At 42.7% G+C, this 21,442-nt stretch overlaps 1 protein-coding gene across 1 annotated transcript in view; it reads left to right on the top strand.

Annotated features, from left to right (window-relative positions):
• The window catches only part of MAML2 (mastermind like transcriptional coactivator 2), a 209,303-nt gene that overhangs the window by 133,342 nt on the left and 54,519 nt on the right, over positions 1–21,442 (top strand). The window contains 1 exon segment of the mRNA XM_038156332.1: positions 10,833–12,281. Within this exon segment, the coding sequence (XP_038012260.1) occupies positions 10,833–12,281 (1,449 nt within the window).

The raw sequence follows: 21,442 nt of genomic DNA, 5'->3' as shown, positions 1-21,442 counted from the left end.
ATTTCTAGTCCCCATTAAATGGTACCATAAAGGTGAAAGGTTTCACATTAGTTATAAAAATGGAAAATTATATTTATCCTGGCTAGTATTTTCAAAAGTATGCTGGGATCCATATTTTGGCACCTGAAGAGATGTCTGCTTTTCAGAGGTGCTGAATGTGCACTGGTGTCTTTTGAAATTTAGCTGGAAAATGAGGCTCGTTATTAATGTGTTTGACAGTGTCTAAATGCATGAAGAGTATTTTTCAAAAAAATACAGAGAGATAAAGTCCTTGTCATGGAATCTTATAATCAAGAACAGAGAAACAAAGTCCAGCAAAGTCCACTTAAAGACCTGTACATCTCAGTGAACTTTAGATCAGGCTTAAGCAAAAGCATTATTTAGCAACTCAGATTCATCTGATGGAGCATCACTTTGCTCAGTCAACCCTTTGATTGCTTATGTCATTTAAAAACTACTGATCTGATGCCTTCCCTGAAGGAATCTCTGCAGAAACAGAGACTGACATTTCTCATGTACATTGTCATTTATTGCTTTCATCTCCTCCTCCTCCTCCCTCATCATATATGTCATTAACTTGGAGACAAGTCAAATTTATACATTCTCACCATTTGCTCTACATTCAAAAATTTCCAGTTACGTACCAGATGTATCCTAGAAGTGAACAAAAGGATGAGAAGGAAGAAACACAAATTGCTGACTTGAGGTAAAGAAAAACAGGGGAGCTGGAAGGGGGCCCAGGTAGGTTGTGCAGTCTTCATCCTTCCAAGCAGTCAACACTTGCCTGGACAATGTCCCGAGCAACCTGATGTAACTTTGTTGGTAGCTCTGCTGAAAGCAGAGCATGCAGTGACAGGACAAGGGGGAATGGCTTCAAGTTGAAAAAGAGTGGATTTACATTAGAAAATAGGAAAAAATTCCTTACTGTGAGGGTGGTGAGGCACTGGAACAGGTTGCTGAGAGAAGTTGTGGGTGCCCCATCCCTGAAAGTTTTTAAGGCCAGGTTGGGTGGAGCTCTGAACAACATGATCTAGTGAAAGGTGTCCCTGCCCGTGGCAGGGGAGTTGAAATTAGATGATCTCTAAGGTCCCTTCCAACCCAAGCCATTCTGTGATTCTCTGATTTTATGTCCAGATGTCCCTTCACAGCTCCATCATCTTATGATCCCAAAGGTCTTCTAGGAAACTCTCCACTAAGACCTCTGCCACAATACTTCTATTTTCTTTCTGTGAGTAACATGGTAAATGAAACAGTAGCTAGTGAACTCTTTCTTGCGTTAGTGGCCTGCAGAAATGAAGTTTAAGGGGCACAGCACTGGAGCTGTACAAATGCAGCGGGTTTCTGCTGCATGACTCTCGGCGGGGAGTTACTCCAGGGGCCTGGACTCCCTTATCCAAGCCAGCAGAGCAGTGCACATGTGATGCATCATTGGTGTGTAGGCTACAAAAGTGATGCAACTCTGATGCAACAAATCTTAGTTGTAGTTTAGAGATCCTTAAGAGTCCTTGGCTGAGATGTTTTCACTGCATAGCCAAAGGAATGCTGTTTCTTGGGGTGACTGTGGTACCTGTGTCCATTCTTGTAGGCATGTGTGCCCTTGACACAGTGTGTTGTGTCAGGAAGGAGATGCTATTCCATTCAGTCATTTCCAAACAAGGAATTATTCTCATTTTGAATTTTCAAAGTCAACAATCACAATTGACTCTAGAAACAGACCCAAGGCTGCTGTGGAGGAAAATATCACTTTGAGATTGGCTGTTATATTTGAGAGGCCTAGAACTGCTGACTTTTCAATGCTATTTCTATTTGCATGAGTTCACTCAACGAGTGATTGGTGTACATAGGAAAATAAGCCATATAGAAAGCATCAGTTGTAATGAATCCACTCATGTCTCTTTCACAAAAAAAACTATCATAGCAGCCAAAAATACCCAAAAGTTTTTTGGTGACCCTTTGTCACTTATCGCCACAGCCGGTGGGGATGGGCGGCTGACTGCGGCTACCCCGAGCACCGACAGTCACTGGCATTGCTGCTCCAAGCACAAACCATAGTGGGTGCTCAGCAGCTGGGCTTTGCCTCAGGGGGCAGGACAAAGGACCTGAGGGCTGCAGTGTACAAACAGCACCACCCCATCCCTGAGAAGGTTTGAAAGTCCTGCCTAGATGCAATCTCCTTGAACCTCTTTTGCCAAAGCAAATCTTTTTGCAAAAGCCAGGCTTTTGCTAGATTATCTGTACTATAAAACATTCTCATTGTTAACCAGAGAAGAAACTTCTAACTAAACTTGGAGGCATCTCATCAATATCAATAACAAATATACTGGGGGAGGACACACAATCACCTTGGCATGCCTACAAAAATCACCACTCCACCCCATTACCTCTTTTTGCCCTGCACCACCAGTACCCAATAACCACAGACTAGTTTTAGCCTTGATGTTTAATATTTTTCATTCCCTTCTAAATATGCCATCATCACTATTTATAAGTCAGCATCTTCCCATTTCCTAAAAAATGATCAGTCCCTCTTTAGACCTTGATGAGCTCTGAATCTCTCATTCAGTTCCTCAGACTCTATCCACTTTGGATGAGAAAGTGTATCATTTGACTGGGATTGAATTTATTGCTGCTCAAGTCTGCTAAATAATCTCTTGATCTGCAGTTAATCAGTTAGAGTATTAATATATAAACTTTCATAATTTTCTCTTTTCTTTGTCCTTTCCATTGTCTGTTCTCTTCATAGGAATATCTTAAAAGCTCTTTAATTGTTGTTTCAAAACCCTCCAATGCCCTTGAAATTTTTGCCTGTTTTGCTCAAATAGGTCCAAATCTCAGTAGGGTGCACTTGGCCTGTCCTGACACTGCATGTTTAAGCTGAAGATTTTGAAAAAGGCTCTTAAGTACTGCTCTTACTTCATGTCCTTAATGGAGTGACCGTGCATGATGGGTGAGAGCCAGGGGAAAGATACTAATAGAGGTCAAACCCAACCATCAAATAAGTGCAGCAGTCTTGTAAAGGAGACCTCTTACTGCAGGCCTGGATTTGATCCTAAACATCACTTCTCCACAAAAGTTTTGGCAGAGGGTCAGGACTCCTTCCTTCTAACAAGAAGCCATTTTGCCAGTTGCTCATTAAGTGTACTACTTGATGCATGATGGAAGGCAGCTCTCATTGACACGGGCCCTCCTTGTCATGGCTGATGGAGTCTGATACTGGAAGTGTGACGGGGTAATAAGCTGAAGGGATCTTTCTTTTCCAATTGACAAGTGGTGATTGTATCTCCTGTGAACTGTAACGTACCCTGAAGAAGACCTCAAGGCCAAATAGTTGACTTGAGTGTCCTGTGAGACGCATTGACGGGAAGAGAGAAACAGTCTAAATATTTCCTTATTTTCCAAGTCTGGATGGAGGCTACTGTCTTCCTCCAATGATTGAACTTTTGATAACAGAGTGTTGCAGAGGGGATGGGTGCTTAGACAGGTAATAAAAACCCGCATGTGGGCATGGATATGTGCTCTAATGAGCCTACAGAGTGACAATTTGGAAGCAGTGCTGAGCAGAATACCAGGACCAAAAAGCTCTCAGCATCTTTCTTTAGGTGAAATCTGCTGTGCTATTGATCTCTAAAAGGCAAATCAAATAACAGCAGCCACATTTTTAAGGATTAGGAGCTTCCTGTGCAAGACAGTATGTGTTTTTAATACCTTAAGCTGACTTATGAAACTGGTAAACAATGTGGAGGGTGGTATTGGATGACCTCTTTTACATGCCTGATCATCCTGTCAGCATTTATAATGCATTTGATATTTCCTTCTCATCAGGATAGGATCAGTTAAGCAGTCCTATTTCCCAAAGCTCAGGTTGCATTATGCTTTGTTCCACATTTCGTGGTAATAAATGTTGACATAAATTTCTGCAGATTTCACACAAAGTGATTGTTAATTTATTCATGGTTGAAAAGGAAAAGAAGAAAGAAAGAAAGAAAGAAAGAAAGAAAGAAAGAAAGAAAGAAAGAAAGAGCAGAAAACACTCCTCCAGAAGACAGATACACAGCTTGCAAGATAAAAAAATACAGATCTTTTATGCCTATTTGTTTTGCACACAGTAATGACTGCTACATGCTGATTAGCAATCTTGACCTAGTTAAAATGCTATTGTTTTTCTGTGTTCCTATTTTTCTAAAAGGCTGTGACTAGACATGATATTTTTTAATCCATCAGATGTAAAATCTGCATAAAAAATATAATTATTGTGCTTCAGCAACCTGGACCAAAGCCCTGACATTATGTTTCTAGGCAGTACACTCTGAATAATATGGATGCATTTTTAGGTTGGTATGTTCAGTTGGCAAGATACATAATTTTTCCATAAGCAAAGGTAAATTGTGGGATTTCTAACATACTGATTGCTATTCCAGCCTTGTCCCAGCTAATGAAAATTAAGTGGATACTTGTCAGCCAAGAAACATCCTTATTTGTTACTATAAATTCAATTTTAGTGGCACTAAACATTACAGTAAACAGGGAGGAAAATTGTGTTGCCTCTCAGTCAGCTTTATTATTGCCAGTGGTGCTTACATCTAAGGATCAGCCAGAGTCAGGAGACCACTGCAAGAGCTCCGTATGAACACCTGGATCAGAAGGACAGGCATTGGGGAGCTCTGGGATGGGTAGAACAAAATTCTCATGGCAGTAAGCCCTGGTCATCCAAGTGGTCCCTGGAGCTGGTTAGCTAAATAGGAGGGGAGTGAGGCAGAGTGCAGGTGTGCTGTCTCAAGCTGCCGTGCTCACCAGCAGTGTGAGGCTGAAGGCACCTGTGCCTCCCCCTCCTCAGGCTCAGAGAGAACAGTTGGTCTCCTTCTTATGAACATAGGGTAGGTGGCAGAGGACACCTGAAGCTGAGCATCTGCAACCTGACTGGAGCAAGAAACAGCTTCTGCTACCCCTGCACAGCTCTTTGCTCCCATGGAGGAACCACCTTGTCCTAAGCATGGTGCTGTGAGGACACACCAGCTCTCAGGGCTGCTCTCCATTGTGCACAGTGCCCAGGCCTCCACTCTGTCACTCAGTCCTGCATGAAAAATTAATGGTGCTTACCAGATCAGCATCATCCAGCAGATTGGACTTTGTCAACTCAGAGTGCTAAAATCTCTCTGAAGACTACTCCCATGCTTGCATCCTCAGCCATGTCAGGTAGATGCTGCAGCTGAAGACAAAAGATTAAAACTAAATGTACTTGAACAGTGCAGAGAAAGTAAAGAGCAGAAGGGCTGGGGGGAGGTCCTCAGAAGAGAGTCATACTACTGAGATTTTCAGGAGTGACATCAGGGTGAACCTGATTCTCCTGGGTGTGGGAAGGAGGGGGAACAATCATAGCCAACGGATTCCAGATGTGTAGAAATAGTGGCGATGGGAGCCCTCAAAACTGAGTCTGTAGTCAGAAATGGGCCTTGAGGGTGCCTGTGTGATTGTGGCGTTAGTTGCTGTGGTAGCCCCAGAGATGGCATCTCAGAGATGGCCCCTTGTCATCCCTGTGTCAGCCCCAGGGTGCCTCTGTGGCTTTGAAACTGGCCATAGTGGGAGTCACCATCACCATCCTGTCTGGCTGAAGGGGCAAGAAAAAAGGAGAAAGGCATCTCGTCCTCCTGCATGCTGGGAGATTCCTGCAATAGGGAGGCTTGGCAACTACTATTTTAAAATAGAGAGTTGCTGTCATTCAGAATCAGGCTCTAAGCCTCAAGCGTGGCTTGCTAGGTCCAGCCCTGCAATGCAAAGGTGCTTTCACAGCATAAATGAGGATCATTCAGCATATTTTCCTCATTGAAAGGATTTTTTTTCCCCAATTTTTAATATTTGAATATTTTTCATATTTTTTCTATAATTCTTTACCCTTTTGCTTCCCCAGCTGCGTGGTATTTTTTGTTTACAGTGTAGCCATTGTTTCCAGTGCAGTCGACACATATTGTGAGAAAGTCTAGGTAATCCAAAATGGACCTTTAAAGTGGATTTGTTTGCTGCTTTTACATTAAAAGCCCAAAATCCAGAGCTGCTTTTTCTATCATCAGGGATATCCTTCCACAGGAACTAACACTGTGGCTAACACTGCCACACTGCCTGCTTCACAGTGTGGGGTTTCAGTCAGTAGCACCTTGGGAGTTCCATCCCTGTTGTTCCACCACACAATGTAAGAACACTGCAAACCTTTGTAGGAAATTGTGAGAGTTGGGAGAACAAAGCGGGGAGGATTCTTCCTTTTATATCTTCCACTAAAAGGCTTAGTGGGGACTTAAGACTATCAAACTGTGGTATTTTCTCTGAAGTTTCCTTGGGGTATTTTGGTGTTTTGGCCCAGTCTTAAGTGTCCAGCTATAAAGTTTTCAAAATGAGTCTGATGCAGTACTAACATCTCTGTACAGAGGCTTGATCTGCAGGCACTATGGAGTTACTTGGGCAAGTCAGAGGGACAGCTTGTGTTTTATTTGTCCTGGGAGCTGTGAAACTCAAGGTGTTGGATGGTTAGTCTAGGAGTTCTGTCGAGCACTGTGCTCCTTCCTACTCAGTGTTAAATGACATAAAGAGCAATTTCTAAAGTCCAACTGCAGAAGCTGTATGAAATGCACAAAAAATAGGATTTTTATTGAAAGGGAAGCCTGATAGACTATTATTTTCTGCTGACACAGACAATTCTTTTCTTGACTATATCGGATAGACCCTGTGGAAAGAAATATAAGGTGAATACACATGAGTAATATCAGAAATGCATCAATGATGTGATAAAAATATTGTTCGATATGGATATTTTGGAGAAAACAATATCTAAAATTTCTCATTGACAAGCTGTTGCACCACAACATTTTTTTTTGTTTCCATTTTCTGGAAAAATAAAATGAGCCAGAAAAGAAAAAAAAATCAGCAAAATCCTCTAGTTTTATATTTAGTAAAAAAAAAATCAACCAAAAGAAAGGTGAAGCAAAAACCTTTCTGTTTTTGCAAAAGAGAAGTTGTTTGATTACCAGGATTTGATGAGCCCTAATTATTAGTTCAGTGGATTTCCTGCTGATTTGGCCTGGTATCAGAGAGCATTAGAGAAAAAGCTGCCTCTCTTAAATTCCTTTAAGACTCTGAATAAGTTTTAAATATAAAAATTATAAATATTATATATGTCACTCTGCACAGGACATGGTATCACACCGGGTCATTTAGATCAAGTCATCTCTAGAGTTTGCCCTCTGCCGTCCCCAAGCATTTTGTCCAGGAACAGCACTGGGCTGTCTCATAGAAATGATCTCCAGAGGCTCAGTTTTAACTTCAGAAGATCAATCATCCAGCACTGCCTTGCTGTAAGTGCATGACCTCACGCTGACTCACCAGAGCCTGCTCAGCAAAAGGTCTCACAGTAGCACATGCTGCCAGGAAATGCCTGTGCTCTGTGATGGTTCATCCAGTGCTGCCCACCTACCTGTGGGATGGAGCTGGGCATGGAGGGCTTCCTCCTCTCCCACTTACTGTCATGTCATTCATTTCCCATCACAGGGCCTTTCAGTATTACACAGTTCAAGCAGTTTGAGATGTGTAATCGCAAGCCTCTTTGATCTGAGGAATGTGCCTGTGTATGTTATAGGAACTTTTGCTTTATGTTTACTGACCCAGATCAATCCTAGTTTGCAAATTGAAAGAGATGGAGCCTGAAATCTGGCAAGTTGTTTGGTTTTTTCCTTTCTGAAGAGTCTGTGCTTTGCTTGGGTAAAAAGGGCTTGAGTACTGACTTTTAGTCAGTAATCGAAAAACACAATTGCTAGAAAAATGCAAAGATTTCAGTGATGGAAGCCTGGTCCTTTCCCTTCTTAACAAAACAGGCGTAACGCTGGGGCAGCAGTGCCCCGCAAAAGGCAGCATTCAGAGAGGCTTGTGATGGACACTGCTTATCTTCCTTTACCAACACACACGAGTCTCCTGAAGCCCCCCCGACATATAATTGGTAACAGCTCCATGCAAGGAGGTAGAGGGGGCTTCATCCCTGTGGGCTGCTCACATCCTTCCCACGCCCTCTCCCTCTATATCCTGAATTCATGGGGGATGTTGAAATCAGGACCTTTGTAGCAGCCTCAGTGAAGTCCCCTGAGTTCCTTGCACCTTTGCAGCCTCACTTGCTCTCATTTCTGCTTTAAGGTGTGGACATCTATTGACTGATGGTGTTGTCAGCATTTTAAGGGTTATGAGTGCAAAGTTTTGGGGAGATGTAATTAGTTACCACTTGTTGTTATTTAGAAATGTACAGTCCCCTTTTTGGTGGGCAGATGTCTTGAAACCAGGAGTCCTCCAGGCCATGCCAAGGGAAGGGGTGCTTGGTTAAGGATGTCTGGAGATCATGGTGCTCTGCCTGGCTCTGCTGCTGGCTTGTGTGTAGTAAACAACTTCCCAGCTCACCCACCTCATTCTGCTATCTGCTAGAAGCTACTTCAAATGCAGGAGAAAAGCAGATACTACACAGAGCACAATGTAACACCTGCATTTTTACATGTGTCAGAAAGCTTGGTGCAGGTGCCCTGAAAATGTGGAGTTTTTTAAACAGCTCCCTCTGCTTCAAAATGTCAAGCAAACCCAAATTAACTCAGAAAGTCATATTAATCACATAAAACATATACATATGCAGGGGATGTACTCTCTTCAGCCTTTCTGTCAGCAACACATCTGAAAGCAAAATCTGCTGCCAAGTCATGTATTCTAATGACCTGTGGACTTCCCCATTTCCCAGGAAGATGAATTTGAGTGTATGAGCATGGTTTCTAATAAACACACTGACAGCAAAGATGATGGTAAAAGGAAGTGCAACTTACCTTTTTTTTGTTCCAAAGGAAAGTACAGTGACTCATGTGTCAGAAGGAACATGCTAATCCAAGACGGGCTGTGCTCTTTGCAGTGACCACCAAAACCTCTCCCCAGTGAGGGACACCTAGTGACAATTAATTACTCTGCATGCACACAATCTGTAGACTTATACAAGTGGGCACCAACATGTTTGTCCTTATGAAAACATGAATCTGTGATTTAAAAGCTATGCTGGAAAATTAACTTGAAATATGAAATTGGATTTTCAGTGTCAGAGAGAGAAATTACAAACTTTATTTTTAACGGCAAAACTCAGTGACCTGATAATGCAATGGAAGAATATGTGGGTTTGGAAGAAATATGTATTTCTCAGTTAAACTCTTTTCAAGCAATTAAATTATATTCACACCAGAATAAAATTTTTCACATGTGGAGTTATCTGGGAAGAGCTTTTACCTATCGGTAAGCCTGAAACTGAGGGGCATAGAGGCCACAATAGAGTATTATGTGCCCATGGACTTCTGTACATGAAGCAGCATGATGAAAATAATGTGACTGGAAGATCTCATAAATCATCCTTCCTCACTTAACTGGAAAAGTAGAGTTCTCAGTTCTCTCTGCCCTTTGCAGCCTCCCAAGGTATCACAGTTTGTACAGGCATTATTTTCTCACTGGCACACACAGGTATTTCTCAGATGGCATTGGCTTGATGCCTCCGAGGCCATTGCACCTTTGCCCAAGTGCAGAAAGGCAGAAGATGAGCTGTGTTTCACTGCTTATTTTCCTGGCATTACTTGTGGCTGAAACAGGGACAATGTGTGCTGGCTCTGCAAGGGCTGCATGTGCACGTGCCTCACTGTGTGCCCCTTTGGTCATGGAATCATAGAATCATTAAGGTTGGAAAAGACCTCTAAGATCAAATGTACAGGGCTAAATATAGGACAGCTGCCCTTGTTTTAAAGCGATCTGTTCTTTTATGAACTGTGTTCAAAGCAACTCTTCTTGAGGGCATCTGCATCTTACTTGAGGGCATATGTACCAAGTCCAGGCTTTTCAGCTCATGGGACTGACATCTCTGTTTTCTGTGCATGGGGTGGGAATTTGTGTGTACAGCCACAGCTGATGAGTAGATCAGGCAGGCAGAGCCATGAACCTCTTTTCCTTCAGTAGGCCCACAGGGCTGGTGAGCAAATGGAAGTATCACTGTAAATATTCAAGGAAAAGAAAACAGTTACAGCTCTCAGAGCAGTGTTGAGTGGACTGTATGTTTTATGAGATGTTTCAGGACATAAACAACAAGGCCTTAATGTATTAATATACATCTTTGGGAAATAATCTGGCAGTAAGCACATCATGGGCCAGACCCTTGGCTGACATAACCTGACATGGCTCCAGTGAACTCATTCTCTGTTTTCAACAGGTTAATATCTAACATTTTTAATTATACACATCTCTGGCCAGTATAAACCTACATGAGCTAAGGATGCCTTGATCTTGTGTGTGCCATTATAATGTGTTCAAGGACTTTTGGACTCTACAGGTGTCAAAAATGGGTTTTTTTGGATCATATACCAAAATTGGGAAAATGAAAACCTGCACAACCGGGTAGGCACAAGGGCAGATTTCACGACTGCATTCGTCTCTGCTGTCTAAAATACTTTAGATCTGTCTGGCACAGCTAGATTGGAGTAGATCTGGAGCAAAGCACCTTTACCAGCTAGCTCTGGCTACCTCCCTCCCTCATCATGTCTGTGAGGGGAAGGGGGTCTGTGATGAACGGGAGGCAGCAGTGCTCAAAAAATGGTGATGGCAAGGGTGGTGGTGGCAGAGAGATTCACCACTTAAAGCCTATTTGCCTACAGTTCTGCACAGCTTCATTGAGGAAAAAAAGCCCAGAGGAGCTTTCTGAACTAAGCAATGCTTACCTGCTTATTGCCTTTCAAGCAATTAAATTATTTCTTTGGTATTCATCTAATGATTTTTTTTGTCTCTGCTTCTTTCAGCTTCAAGGCTCCTTGAAGAGAAAGTTGGTGGTAAATCTGTCACCTGTCAACAAAAGGCCCAATGGTGTTTCAGACAGCTCTTTCCTTGACATTAAGAGGATAAGAGTGGGTGACAATATTCCAGTGGGACAAGGTGGACAACATGTTAACAACTGCCAAAGCCAGTCCATGTCAGGAGCTATGACTGTGGGGCAAGGATCACAAAGAAAGGCCAGCAGCCTAGCAAACAATACCCATGCTAGTGGGAATGACATGTTCAATATGACTTTGAAAGAGGTAAAGAAGGAACCAGGAGAAACAATGTCCTGCAGCAAACACTTAGATGGCCAGACATCCCATGAGAACATGTTCCCTAACAGATATGGGGAAGACTCATGGGACCAAATGATGGATCTTGAGCTTCAGGAACTGTTTAATGAACTGACTAACATATCGGTGCCACCAATGAGTGATGTTGAGCTAGAGAATATGATAAATGCCACGATAAAACAAGATGAGCCATTCAACATTGACCTTGGGCAGCAGAGCCAGAGGGGCCCTGTGAGATCTCTGCAGATGGATAAGATGGTGATAAAAAGTGAGTATGCAGCAGGCATGAATCAGGCTCCTGTGGGCTCCCCACAGATGAGGCCTTCTTCTACAGGTCCAGCCTTCACTATGGCTTCCACTGCCATGTCTGCCTCTTCACCCATCCCCTCGGTGCCTCAAACACAGGTGTCACAGGTTTCTTCTGCGTCCAGTCGGCCATTGCCTAACTGGCAGGAGGTGTCTCATGCACAGCAGCTCAAACAGATTGCAGCCAATCGGCAGCAGCATGCCTTGATTCAGCAGCAACAGCAGCAGCAGAACCAGACAGCCAACTGGTCCACTCTGTCTCCATCAGGACCCTCCCCTGGACCCTTTGTGCAGGAGAAAATCCCCAGTCCCTCTTTTCGCCAGCAGCAGTTCAGCCCACAAAGCTCAGCAATGCTTGGAGTGCCAGTGAATGGAAACCAGACAAAAGGGATGAACAACTATGTTTATAAACCAACCACTCCCCAGAACAATCCCATGGACATAATCATGCAACAGAAGCCTCAGGACCTCAACAGAAACTTTATCAACAGTGCTCAGCCACCTCTAGAGCAGCATCATGGCAACACAAAGCCTTTGTTTCACTTTAACTCAGAGCAAACAAACCAGCAGATGCCTTCGGTTTTGGGTTCCCAAAACAAGCCTGCCCTTCTGCACTACACCCAGCAGGCACAGGGTTCAGCTCCCGTGCAGCAGCCACAGCAACAGCAGCAACAACAGCCGCAGCCACAAACTGCTCAGCCTCTCCCAAACCAGTCTCTCCAGAGGCCACCTAATGTAACCCTAGCAATGCAGCAAAAAATGATGCTTCAGAAAATGCAGCAAAGCCAGCAAATCTCAGGTTTGCAGTATCCAGTCTCTCAGCAGCACAGACAGGTAAGACAAATTCCTCTTTCTTTGTTACAGAATCATTCTGGTCCATGTAATAAAAAAGGCTTTTCCAGCCTGGCCTCATTCCTATAGGAGATGTGTCCTAGTGGCACTTTATGACCCTCTCAGCATGCACTTCTGCAGAGCTGGTGATGGCACATTTAGTACCTATTCAGGAGTATCGTGGATGCACATGTAGAAGAATTTCAAGAAGCACATGCTCATAACACTTTCCTCTTCATGCAATGGAATGAGTATGTCACTGCTATAGATTATGTAGACACTTGTCAAAAAGGTGAGCTAGTAGGGCAGATGCAAGTGTATTTTGGACTCCCATCTAAGTTTCCTAGCTTACAAAAATTTAGGCTCTTTTTAAAGTCAAAATTTTAATGAATTCCTATGTTATCTTAGATAATGTGTTTTACAATGTTAATTTTTATGCCATCATTTTTCTCAGGGAGGCAGGGTTAGGAAATTCTGGTTTTAGATATCTTTTGACTGATATGACAAAAAATACTGTTTGCACATTTGCTATCGCTTTGGCAAAGAAAATCTAAGATTTATCTGTGAGCTTTCTAAACACCCATCACACTTCTGGGAATATTCTGTGGATAAAATATATGCTGAGAGATGAAGGAGAAGGTTGCCACAGATATGTCTACAATTATATTCCATGAAGCCAGCTCCCACTGTGTTATCATGAGACAGTACTCTGACAAGATCTGCTGTTTTAGCTTAGTTGTGCTATGCCAAGTCCCTGTGCACCCAGGTCTCAGATCCCAAGTTTCAGACCTGCCAATCAAAGTGAGAATGTGCAAACTTACTGTACCCCAGAATCTGGAAACCAGGTGCAAAACAAGTAAAACATATTTGACCTTGGAATGTTTAGGCAACTCTGAGTAGTTTAGGTGGGATTTCATCTCAGCGTATTTGAAGATATGGAATTGCAGTATAGGTGTGGAGATCATTTGTAGATGTGAAAAAAGCTATAAGAAGCTACTTAAAAATGAAAGCCTGAGTTTTCCATGGACTCCCAGAAAACAGCACTGTGAACGAATCCTTCCAAGCTGGAGTTTCTTCAGCAAACTGGGTAAACAGGATGATGCTTTATAAAGAGTAAATACAGTTGTATGCCTGCACACCTTTCTCCTTTTAACTCTTTTAAGTTTCCTGAGCAACTAACTATAACTTACTCCAACAAGTCCCTTAGCAAGAGGTACCTGGTGAAACCTATGGGCAGGTGTGAGAAATTACTTTGTTGAAAGATGCAAAGATGCTTTGTTGAAAGATGTAGAATGAGCATGTGCAGGATGCAAGCACAGTTTTGCTGTTTTATGGGAGGTGTCTGCAATCTGTTCTTCTTCTTGAGCCACTGTGTGCTCTCTTCTTAGGTGCATTTCCCCATTCTCTTAAAAGACTGGCAGACAGATGAACTTTAACAGTTCCTTCATTCAGCCATCATGAACCTTCCAGCAACCTGTCATCACAGGGGAGACAGGCAAGACCTCTGCAAACACTACTGTTTTTCTGAAACAATTTGCAAGGTCACATTCTGGAGAGGCATAAAAACATGAGAGCAACTCTGTTTGAAGTAATGTTAACTACTTGCTCTGTGTCCTCTTGGGCTGCTGCTCAGGGAGGCCAGCCAACAAGATGGGACTTGGCACCTCAGCCCTAGTACTGCTTGCAAGATTTACCATGAGTGTAGCAGGATTTCTCACCTGTGCGGCCACAAGATCTTTGGTTTAGGAAAATTGTCCTAAGTGATAGTGTAACTTTCGATATTATACCGAGGAAGGGGTTTTGCCTATCATCACAGATTTCTTTCTGCCAATTAATTTTCCAATGTTTCATGCCATCTGACCACTTCCCACAGCTGTTTCTGCAAGTTGTGGCTACCTGACCCACAGCACCGTTGAGAAGCTTGGAAGCTTTTTAGATTACAGGGCTTTTGCAGTAAGGATGCAGTTTTTTCTATGCTCTAGAGAGATATTTTTTTTGGTGTTTTTTTAGAGATCCCTAGCAGTTGTTCCAAAGTGCTCATGATGTTCAGGATATCAGTTATGTCTCTCTTTTTGTAGTTGCTGGAACAATACTTAGAAATATAATTGGTCCATGAATTACAGTGTTTTTAAAAGGTTTGAATGTAACCATTTACCTGGAAGTACTTATGAGTCCTGTGGACCCTTTAGCACCTGCCTGCACTGCTGCAAGAGACCACCAACCCCTCGGGCAGGGCCTGCTTGCCACATAAATCTAGATATTAAATCGAGGGGGAGGAGACACTGCTAGTATTATCTCCCAGTAAAGAAAACAAAGGTCAAAGCGACCTTGTGGGTCGACTGCTGCTGATTTTAGCAATGGGGACATTACCTCATTTAGGCTACACAGTCTGCTTTCCTGAAGGATCATCTCTTACCTCTGAGTATTTCTACACATCATTAAAAGTAATGCATGATTAATTACCAGCATTTACTAATTAACTTCATGATTAATATTTATTTTACTCATGCTCTATTTCTGCTTGAGGAATCAAGATTTGATTCTGCTTCGTATCATTCAACTCCTCCTCAGATCATTATAGGACCATGTCACAACTCACTGCAATGCTTTGTAGCTGGTAATGTGAGGGCACATTCACAAAGGACTGCTGTGACACTGCCATCAGAAATCACTGACTGGAACACTGTAAGTTCACATTTTTAGCAGAACTAGCTCAGCCTCTGGATTTTTTGCTCCCCAAGCTTTAAGATCCCCCAAACCCATCTGAACTTGGTTTTATCAGTCCAAACTGGTTAACTGGAAATGTAAGGCTTATAATTTCTCTGCTTGTCACATTCCCTTTGTGTCAATTGAAACAAACTTACAGAGGGATTTGCTAATTAGATGTCTTTTGCCTCTAGGGAAAAGTCATAAAAATGATGGAAATCATCTTGGTTTCCTGGAAGGTTGATCTGAATGAAGGGTTTGTTTGCCTCTCTCCTTTATTCTCCATTGTTCTGGGAAAGAGTCCTTTCTATTGTCTATTTGAATGCAACATACACATAATCATGAAAAAACTCATAGAAATTCAACACTCTCTTTGTTTAGGAAGCTCCAAATTCTATACAGGTTTAATCAGGTTTGTGATACTTCTACAGAGCCTCAGCTGAAAATCTGTAACTGGGCCTGGGTAGAAGTCTACCTTTACCCTTTTGAAGGAATGTAGTCCGGTCAGTGAGAGATGCTTCTGAAGTGAGACTTAAGATTTTTGAACTGAAGGCTTGATGTTTTTAACTAGTCCAAGAAATTCCTCACACCTTTTCAAAGTTTTTGATCAGCCATTTTACTTGTTGAATAAGATCTATTACTTTTCTGTGAAGAAGTAAAAAAATAAAAACAAAACAAAAAACCCAACAAAAAAAACCCCCACAACAACAACAAAAAAAACTTGTGTCTACTAAATAAAATATTATTCATCCCCTTCTGGTTTTGACCTAAAGCCAAATTAAACTCAAGGATTTCAAGTTGAATTTTTCTCCAATTGTTTTTATTCAACTTCATTTGCTCAAGGGAAGGGAGAATAGAAGGCTGAGCTCATGAGAACAGGAACCTTAAAAGAGCAAGGCCACTCCATCTGCTACATGTGGGCATGTGTCCTATTTAGTCTTGGCTTTGGAGGCAAGGATAACACAAGGGATCGTGAGAGCTTCACCCTCCACTTTACATGAACAACCAGTAGTCCGTATTTTTAAGGCTCTGGACACATCAGAGTAGATACAACCCACAACAGTGTTCGCTTATGGAAAACTCAGGGCCTTGTTAGTCCTTGTTCTTTAAGAATTGCTTTCAGGATGGGATCACCTTCTCCTTTTTCGCATCTCTACACTCGTTTTCAATAACCCAAGAATTGTAATTAGTCACAGTTTAAGGGGTGGTGGTGGTATTTGCCCTTACTTGTCCTAATTAGAGGACGCCTTAGATAATTTCCTTTACCGGATCTTAACAGGCTCTTTTTATGTCCAACCATTCTTCCTTCCTACTCAATACTGAGCAGTCCCTTCTCCATTACTGGCTCCTAGCATGTTTTCCCTGTAGGATTTCTGATCAGCACTGCACCAAGGGATGTGCCACCACAGAGGAGTTCCAGGTGCTGATGTGACCCCCCCCGCCTTGCAAACCATTCCATTCCACCAGCCCTTCCAATGCCCACCGCTTAATATGCATTCATCATCTGAAATATCTCCAAGGGACAGAGGTGGTATTTCAACTAACCTAGCAGCTCTGCAGAGATCCTGAAACAGATTCTCCTCTCATTTTCTCCAGTGTAAACCCAGGGAAATTTCATTTATTTTCAGGAGAGTGTAATTGAACTATTGAACTCACAGCAGCATAGTTAGAAGCAGGATTTTTTTTTTTTTTTAAGCATGGGCACCATGCAGATTCAATATAAAGTATATGTTAAACTCTCAGTTAGGGTGCTATGTGGGGAAGAAGCACCAGGACCAAAGAACTAATGTCTTTTTTGACATTAGTTATAAAAAAACTCTTATTACCATTCACTGCTGAGTAGTAACTTACATTTCTAATTTGGTCCCTGAAATTTCTCAAAGAAAATGTGTCTCTTTATTAAAAGAGTATTTTCCTAATCTCTGTGTTTACCATTATGGAAGAAAAGAAGAACACATTTTGGTGAGGCAACCTCTGTCTTTTCAAGTGTGAAGGAAGTATTTTACAAATGTTTGTGAAACGAAGAGAGAAAACCTAGAGTAGCTTTTGGTAATGGGTACAAACCAGGACTTGAATTTTACTTAGATCATAAATGACAACGATTCTAGGCTTTTGGAATCTGTAATAATAGAAACTGTTCCATAGTGTAAGAAAATAACAATGTGACCTTTCTCTCAAAGCTCTCCATAAAAATAATATTTGGATGACAGCTTTTCTTGATAGCTCCATTTTGGTCACATTCCCTCGTACAAGGACTTCTGAATTAAATATTCTGGATAAAAACTTGAGTATGTCCCAATAACCACCATCAATTGCAGGGTCATAGCTGATTTATGAGCATGAAACCAGAGAGAAAATGTTCTAAGTTTCTGTATTGTCATTATGGACAGTTTTCTTGGTGGTGCCTTATATCACTCATGCTGTTTGCTGAACAAAATACATACACAGTCCCACTGTGGACAGTCAGTCCCTGAGGATATTGTAATTCAAAGTCTCAGAGACACCCCAAGTTCCATAAGGTTTCTTGAACTCTTTGCATAAAGCATTTACACTGCAAGAATAGTAGGTTATTATCCACGGTCAGAGGCTTCTTGGTTGGGGGATTTTTGGATATGAGACAGTTCCTGATGTCTCTTTTGAGCTGCTTTTTGAAGGTACTTCCATGAAGGTACCAATGGAAAACATCATTGAGCTTTCCTGGATGAGTTCTTCACTAATGTCAGCACACTTGAACTCTCATTCATTATCTATTAACATTGAGAAAGTGCCTGGGAGGTCCACTGAGAGGGCAAAATGTAATTTTGTGAAGAACTGTATAAATTTGGATTAAAAATGGCACCTGTTTCAAAGAGGTAGCGTTGATCTGACTTCTGTAAGATCAAAGATAAGATGGGTATTATGGAAAGAATTTTATAGATATGAACTTCTCCCTACCTGTAGGTTTCTAGATGTTGGTTTGAGAACTGCAGAACTGCAGTGATCCAAGAGACCCTTCATAACTCAGTCAGTTGTCTTGGATGTGGGGAGAAAAAACCTGCTGTTGGAGACAGAGGGTACAGTAAGGTTGTTAGCTGCTTCAGCCCTCTGATTTTACTCCACCACTACCTGGAAGGCATGGGCTAGGGAAGGAAAGCTGAGGGACAGCCAAGGTACTGAGTGGGTACACAGAAGACGAGGATGGCTGCAAGGAATAAATGGCAACTAAGAAGATCCACAGTGCTGGTGGCTGAGATTACAGTTTACAGGCCCGGGGTGGTAGCGTAAAGTGAGGAATCATCATCAAAAACAGGATGTGAGTTTGTGCTTATTAGATTAATTGGAAAGGAAGTGTAACAGGATAAGTCTGAGATAAGGAACTGTGAAGATGGCATTCTGACCCGGAGAAAAGGGGCCAAGGATGCTTCAGGTCTGGTTCTCTGCTAAGGAGCAAGTTAGGCTATCTTGATCTGTGAACTTGTCCATAAAGTTATGGTGTCCACCAGGGTTTCTTACCTGGTTGAAGTGAGGATTCCTGCTATTGCTGTGCGTGCATCTGGGGCCAGAGTCAAGCCCTGAGTCAGCTTCCTGCAGGGATTTTGGAAAGGCAGCCTGGAAAAACAATATAATTCCACAACCATTTGGAGCTGGCATGGTGAAAAACCCTTTCCTGTAAGTTTTTACTTGTTTGCAGGCAATTTATGAATACCTCAAGAAGTCAAGGAACAAAAAAAAAAATTAACAAGCCCCAGTTCTCCCTAGAGTCTTCCTATTATTTTAATTCCCCAAAGTGCTCAAGAGTGCTTAGTCCCAGTAATTTATCTCTCTAGGGGTTCAAAATGAAGGAATATTTTAATGCCAAATATTTATTCCTCCACTCAGCCACTTTTACTGCTGGTGTTTTTATGGTGGAGACCTGCCCCAGGCCACAGATGACTGTTGTTAAGACAGCAACAGACCTAGTAATGTTCCCTTAATGTGAGTTTTCACGGGTGAGTTTACCATTTGAATGTGATGCTGTTCCAGAAAATCAGCCAGATGCTCCAACAGAACTATTCCAGAACCATCTGCCTGCTTCATTTGCTGCATGCCTGTTTCTGGTAATGTACACACACAGTGTAAGAGACAGGTTTTGCCCTGAAGAATTTATAATTTAAATAAGCAAGCCAGCCAAACTTTGAGATGAAGGAAATCTTACTGTATATTTTATATATTCTTGTGTATTTGGGGAAAGAAATAAAGAAGGAAGATGTCATTCAGAGTCGTTACAATCAATCCACTGGAGTTGTTGGATACACTTACCATTGCAGAAAAATCCTCTGACAGAGTCTGGAGTTGAACCAGACCCAGTGAATCAGTGGAAAGCACAGGAATTGAGTAAAAGGAGGGATATTTATCCCTCTCTTTCATACCAGATAGCTGTATTTCATGTGAGCCCCCTAAGCCTCCTATGTAACCAGTGAGGAAGGTGCTCTCAGAGTACCCAAGAGAGGCACGTGGTAGGGAATTAACCTCTCTGCAGAAGACTCTCAGCACCCGTGAGCCCAGCTCTGCTGCTCTGCCTGAAGTCATGTGCAGACTGAAACCACTTTCTTACATTGGGTTGCCACATGGCAATATGCCAAAAGAAGGCGAGGACAGAGGCTTTGGACTCTCTTATGTGAGGTTTCACAGGATGGAAGAGCTGTTCTAAAGACTAGAAGCTTCAGAAAGGGGGCAAGAAGTCCTTCCTCTCCCTAGCCTTGTGTCCACTTTTTCCACTGGCACCAGCTCTGGCACTTGTCCGAGCTCTCACAAGGCCAGCAGAGAGCTATCCTTTTTCTCTCTGTGTAGGTTTTCTTCAGCCTGTGGGGTCAGGCAAAGCCAACACCCACACAAGGGAAGAGGCAGGAGCACCCAGGTAGAGGCCAGAAGCAGAGATGGGATTGCTTCTGCCAGCAATAGCGAGCTGCTAAACTCACCTCAGGTGGCTGGTGGTGGGCAACCTGACCTAAGGGGGTGCCTGGAGAAGGAGTAGAAGGTGAACAGCTGGCTGCAAGAGGGAGGCTGGGTGTGGAAGGACAGGACAGGGAGAGTCAGGGAGCAGAAAGTTTAGTGCAAGGGAAAGAAAGAGCCAGATGGGACTGGATCCAGAGTAGGGCAATTGGATGGGATGGACAAAGCTGTAAGAGCAGGTGGTAAAGGAGTGAAGCACAGAAAGAGTGAGGGTCTGAGGGTAGGAAGAAGCCTGGAAGGTGGTAATACAGAGTGCAAATTGGGCTTGGGTGAGAGGGAATGAGTGAGAAGGATTGAAAGCTTGGGAGGAGAAAGCTGAGAGTGAGTCTGGGTGCAGGTGGAGGAAGACAGGGCATCCAAGGGAAATAGTGTGGCAGAAAATAAAGCAGAATAGGAGCTACTGATACACAGGGGACAAGAACCTACAGTCTTTGCAATGGGGAAGACTGGTAACACTTAAGAACTGTTTCTGATTCCTATGCCAGGAATAAGTGAAGGAGCGTTAAGAGCTTCGTGTCCAGTAGTTCCCAAAGCGTCTGCAGGAAGTCTTCAGAACAGGGCAGGAAATGCAGCCCTGAGCCTTTCAAACTGCCAGCTGAAAGGACACATTGCACATTTCAGGCCATGCTGTTCATCCTGTCAGTCAGGGAGACAGAATAAGCAGCATATTTGCCCCACTGGGAAGCAACTAATACAACCCTTTCTCTGCTTTTCTTCCTTCAGAGGACCCTACAGCTCCTCCACCATCTACAGCTGCAAGTGTAGCCATTGCATAATCAACTTATAGAACAGAACAGAATAGAATATAGAGAGCAGTTCAGCTGGAAGGGAGCTACAATGGTCATGTAGTCCAATTGCCTCACCAAATCAGGGCTGACCAACATTTTTATAAGGTTCAAACACCACTTAAACACTGACAGACTTGGGTCATCAACCACCTCTCTGAGAAGGCTGTTTCAGGGTTTGAAGTTTCTTCCTACCTTGCCAAAAGATATACACGAGGAAGAATGATGGAGATTGGCCTTCTCAGGCCTTCATAAGAAGCTGTGTAATCCACCTTGGTTGAAAAGTTCCCTGTGATTGACTGATGCCAAAATATTTGCAATAACCAAGGTGTGAAAATGAGGAAAGATGGTATTTTTGTGGATCCAATTTGTTATGTAACTTGTATGAGGGAGAGGGACTGTGAGGGCTTTCTGTAATTCTGTGAAGATGGTTTAGATGTACTCTCACAGACTTTTCTTTTTCCAGTCTTTTCTATAATTTGCAGTGGTTGCAAGCCGGGCCACAGCCCGGCTCCAACTGAGTGATGAATTACTAAAGGATTTAGTGCTTTGGTTCTAGTTAGAAAAGCATCCAACTTTATCCATTGCAGAACTAGATTTCTCCGAAGGACTGTTAACTGCAATCCCAGCTAAAGCAGGTTTTGCTGGGGTGACTCCAGTCTTGTCTGGTTTCAGCTAGAATGGGGGAAAAAAAAAAGGAAT

This window comes from Motacilla alba, chromosome 1 (genome assembly GCF_015832195.1).
Source record: "Motacilla alba alba isolate MOTALB_02 chromosome 1, Motacilla_alba_V1.0_pri, whole genome shotgun sequence".
Lineage (NCBI taxonomy): Eukaryota > Metazoa > Chordata > Aves > Passeriformes > Motacillidae > Motacilla > Motacilla alba.
The sequence above is the reverse complement of the archived record's forward strand: the minus strand, read 5'-3'. Positions and strand labels throughout refer to the sequence as shown.